Consider the following 5000-nt stretch of genomic DNA (forward strand, 5'->3'; position numbering starts at 1 on the left):
CCCCCGTTCATCTAATATGATGGCTGCGTATGGGAGGGCGTGATGAGGCTACGCCAGCCACGCCGAGAAGAAAAAAAACAACAACTCAGTAAAGCTATAGTTGATCGGACGACCCGGGAGGAAAAATGCAAATGACTAACACTACAAGTCGTAATGGAGAAGTCGGGTTGAGTAGCGTTGCCATGGCGACGGAGAAGTAAGAAGCTACCAGGAGCGGGTTGGGTGAGTGGTGCGCTGACGTGGATATGATCGAGTGGTGTTCGTGAAGAGCTGTGTTAATATCTTGCACTGGGGCTTTTGAGTTATGCGGACTATGAAACTATATGTGGGAATGGGTAGGGGGAGTAGGAGTGGTAGGAGAGGCGAGGGAGGGGAGGGGGAGGATAATAATGATGATAAATAGAAGCTTGTGACGCGAATGTATGATCATATGATCACATACACACACAAAGACATACAGTATAAATATAAGTGTTTGTTTTATATAAGCGTATATATATATATATATATATATATATATATATATATATATATATATATATACATATATATATAATGTATATATATAATATGTACATATATGTATACATATATATATATATATATATATATATATATATATATATATATATATATGTGTGTGTGTGTGTGTGTGTGTGTGCATATATATATATATATGTATATATATATATATATATACATATATATATATATATATATATATATATATATATATATCCATATATATATTACATAAACATACACATATGCGCACACACACACACACACACAGGCACAGACACACACACACACACACATACACACATATATATACATATAGATTTACATATGTTTATATGTATGCATGCATGGCTATTAGCATTTAGGCCCATTTATAATCGCCGCTTTCATCTTCTTTGTTCATACAGACCGGCTAGACGTCGAGACAAACTAAAGGAGCGAAATCTCCCTCCCTTGGACCAACGTCTCCGCAAGCCGCCGACCCGAGCACTCACCTGTGATAGTCTTCCCGGCAGAAGATGTGTCCGTCGCGGGCGAAGCAGGTGACGGCGGCGTCGAGGGAGGTGTGGCAGGCGACGCAGCGCAGGCAGCCGGCGTGCCATTTCCTTTCCACCGCCAGCAGGTAGAATCGGTCGACGATCCTTTCGGAACAGCCGGCGCAGAAGGAGGTCTCGTTGCTGCCTTCGCCGCTCGAGGAGATGCTTGAGATTCCGCCGCCAGAGGACAAGCCCGTCCCTGGGGATCCGATGCCTGGGGATCAGAGAGGAGGTGTCGTTAGGAAAGGGTGGAAAAGGGAAGACTTTCGTGACACGAATGTCGACGAAAGATATTTTGGATCAAAACGAGGCAAAAACGTCATAACCCTGAAACAAGGTTCGATGATCTACGCCAAGGGCCTTCCCGACGAGTAACGAGCTTAAATCACCAAAAGAGGCAACGAAAGTAAAGTCAGGCCCAAAGTCCGCTCGTTATAAAACGATCAGTAACGAATGCAGGACTTTAACGCGCGTGTAAGCGGGCTCGCGTAATGGCCCGACCTGTCTCGTCCCTCATGCTTTACACCTGCCCATACTCGCGTCTTCGGCCCATAAACAGGTCCTCACGAGCTTCTTTATTTCCCTCGGATCCTTTTCATATCCTTCATCTCGGCCACCACTCTCGACCTCCCCTCGGGGAATGGAGAGAAAAGACTAATTAGGACCCCCATACCGACGTCCTCCTGTAAGATGAAAAGGCTGAAGGAATCGGCGCAAATCCGACATTCTCGCCCGCGCTCCCACCCACCTCGTCCGCGAGTCTCCAGCCTCGGGAAAACGGGCGAAGACACTCGCTTTCTGTTCGCATTAGGAGATCCCACTCTCGGAGGCGAAGGGCGGGAGGGGGTTAATCTCCTTAAACCTTCATGTTGATAGCTCGCAAGTCCAGAAAGTATCGTAGCATAACTGATGGTCAGTAGCTAATTGCGCGGCCGGCTGTATAAAAGCGGCTTTATGGCCTATATTGTGGCCTCATGAGACGCTGCAGTTATGAATCGTGCATACCAAGTTGGCAATTGAAGGACGCTCAGGATTCCCAGCCGCCGACGCTCCTCCGCCGCAGCGAAGGAGGAGGTCATTAGAGGCTGCCCTCGGGATCGATGGTGAGGGGGGGGGGGCTTGGAGGAGAAAAGGAGGGAGAAACAGACAGACGAAGATGAAGAGGGATCGGGGCGGAAACAGGGAAAGGAGAGAAGGGCGGAGGGACCAGGCATAAACTCCGAGAAGAAAAAGAGGGAGAAATAGATATGAGCGGAAACAGGTAACAATGGGTAAGTAGCAAGAAAAAAACAGTTTCAGGGAAAGGGAAGATGAGTATAAAGGGAACAAGGTGATACGGAGAGAGAAAAGGGGTATTGAGAAAGAGCCGAGGAGGGATCATGAAAAGTAGTAAGAGGAGAGCGAAGGCGGGAGAATAAACGACTTTAGAAAGAGGGTGCATAACAACGCAGAGAAAGAGAACAGACAGACATGGAGGAAGAGAAACATATATGGCGAGTAGAGATGAATAACCAAAGAGAATAGAAAGAATGGAACGGAGAGAGAGGAGCAACACGTAAAATTAACTAATGCTACCGCGAAAGCACAACTTTAATGGGAGCAACACAATGATAATTTAAAATATCGGACAGTAAAGTTCGCGGCGCTCATAAACTACCCCAGCCGCTGAATGCTTAATAACTTCTGTGCGAGAAGGTAACAAGGCTTTTTATAGGGATTAAACAACTCTTCTCCGCGTTCCCGCAGGATGTGGTATTACATGCATAGAATGATGACAACACTTTAATTAAGCCATTACTGTAATAAACATTCATAAATGCTGTAATGCACGTGTTATGACCAGTTTATGTATTTTTTATTACCTATCTATTTATTTGTATATATTTATTTTCCTTTTTATTACGTGCCTATTGATCTTTTAAATATCTAACTGTCATAGGCCGTATTCGATATTTACGATATACTAAAGATAAAAAAAATAAAAAATAAATCCTACTATGACTACCCCCGGTGGTACCTTCTCCTACCGCCACCGTTCCCCTACAACTACCAAGAACTAGAGACACGAAGGGCGGCGGCAACACGCCCATTTCCTTACCCGTGGACCCCGCGTCGGAGCCAGGCGAGACGTAGTTGTTGCCGCGGTCGCTGCAGGGGCTGACGAAGGACGCTGGGCCGCCCGAAGACGAGGACCCGGCAGAGGAGTTGGACGAGGAGGAGGAGGACGAAGGCGTTAGCGGTGCTTGCTCGTGGGCGCTTGCCTGATCGTGGGCGTGGGCGTGGTCGTGGAGCTGAGGCATGGTGGGCGATGGGTCACAGCCGGGGTCGTAGGCACCCTCTGAGGACCCGTACTGCTGCAAGAGACAGAGAGAAAAAGGGTTAATCTTTGCTCGGGGCCTTTTTGTGAGCATCGATCACTGTCGAGACGCTCTCTTTTTGTACTGCGAGGAGACAACGCTCGAGATGAACATGACCAAAATAAATACATAAATAAAACGGAGATAATATGTAAAAGAACATCAGACTCAAAAAACTGTACACCGTTGAAGCAAAAGATCAATCGAAAGGCAACTTGTAAATCAAGAATCACGCCACGTCGGAAGAAATGTCCAACCTTCACCAAGACACACACAAAAAAATCCCAGACACAATCAAATTATGAGAATCATCCCCAGTCGTGAGGAGAGACGATAAGACCCACACGGAGGAAGAAGACATAACGTTGCAAATTGTCCTCAAGGGAAGCCTTTCCCGTCCAATGTGGATTCCTCCCAAGGTCGCGCCGTTTCCTGCCAGCCTCACTGTTGCCATTGTTCCCTCCCGACGCTGAGTTTCAGATAGATGGAGGGAGAGAAAGAGCATTGGAGGGAGGGAGGGAGGGAGGGATAGAGGGAGGGAGGGAGGGAGGGATAGAGAGAGAGAGAGAGAGAGAGAGAGAGAGAGAGAGAGAGAGAGAGAGAGAGAGAGAGAGAGAGAGAGAGAGAGAGAGAGAGAGAGAGAGAGAGAGGAAATGCTCCAGAGGGGGCAGAGCCGCGCGATACCACGGCCCCTGCGCGTGTACCGCCTACCGAGGAAGGGTATGCAAATGTCTCCGCGGCGCGCTGGAACATGTGTCGGCGACGAGGAGGTATGACGGGCCTGCATGTCGGCGAGATGTTATCCCCGCCGCAACACGTGTGCGCTAAGTGCAGGCTGTCGCGCCCGCCCGCCCGCCATTGCAAGCCTTGAGAGATTGCTTCATGTACTGCGGGCGTGGGCGGAAGAAGGGCTGGGCTCAGAGGTGTTATGGTTAGAGGTGACTGGACTGTGTGTGTGTGCTCTTGTGCGTGTTTGTGTTTTTGTGTGTGTGTTTATATTTTTGTGTCTGTGTGCTTGTGTGTGGCTGGGTGTTTTATTCCTTTTTTGTCGTGTTTGTGTTAATATGACATTTCAGCAAACAAAATTCCCGCGAAGTGATACCACAAAGCAGGCCTACAGAAGCACACCTCCCCCAGCCTCTGTCTCTCTCCCCTCCCCTCTCCCCCTCATCTCATCTCTCATCTCCCCTCCCATCCAAACGCCCCTATCACCACCACCCATAGCATTCCACCCAACCCTCCCACCCCCTTCCCCCTACAGGACTTGCAGCGGTACTAAGTGCCTGGGGAAAAGATTAATGTACATGGGCTTAAAAACGCAAGAGCGCAGGACGCTGTGTTATTCTTTAGCATGTTTACAGCCGGCTAGTTTGTTTATCTGCCGTCCGATGGCGCTGACTGACGCTGTCCCGTCCGTGTGCTCCGAGGCGGGCCGGGCCAACAGCTTCAGCCACCCCTTCCTTCCTCTTCAGTCTTATCTGCTCCTCTTCTTTCTTCTATTTAACATAATCAAAGTAATCTTCGTGTGCTCAATTTATTTGTTAATTTTTCTATGTCTATTTTCGAACGTTCCCTTTTTTCGATT

At 48.0% G+C, this 5000-nt stretch overlaps 1 protein-coding gene across 1 annotated transcript in view; it reads right to left on the minus strand.

Annotated features, from left to right (window-relative positions):
• The window catches only part of LOC122258942 (LIM/homeobox protein Lhx9), a 117376-nt gene that overhangs the window by 63479 nt on the left and 48897 nt on the right, over positions 1–5000 (minus strand). The window contains exons 2-3 of the mRNA XM_043025249.2: positions 3157–3412; positions 1017–1272 (exon numbers count right to left, since the gene is read on the minus strand). Coding sequence (XP_042881183.1) covers positions 1017–1272; positions 3157–3412 — 512 coding nt within the window. The remainder of the gene's footprint in view (positions 1–1016; positions 1273–3156; positions 3413–5000) is intronic.

The sequence above is a fragment of the Penaeus japonicus genome, unplaced genomic scaffold, assembly GCF_977035675.1.
Source record: "Penaeus japonicus unplaced genomic scaffold, GWHDUDI00000001_assembly GWHDUDI00000001, whole genome shotgun sequence".
In the NCBI taxonomy this organism is placed as follows: domain Eukaryota; kingdom Metazoa; phylum Arthropoda; class Malacostraca; order Decapoda; family Penaeidae; genus Penaeus; species Penaeus japonicus.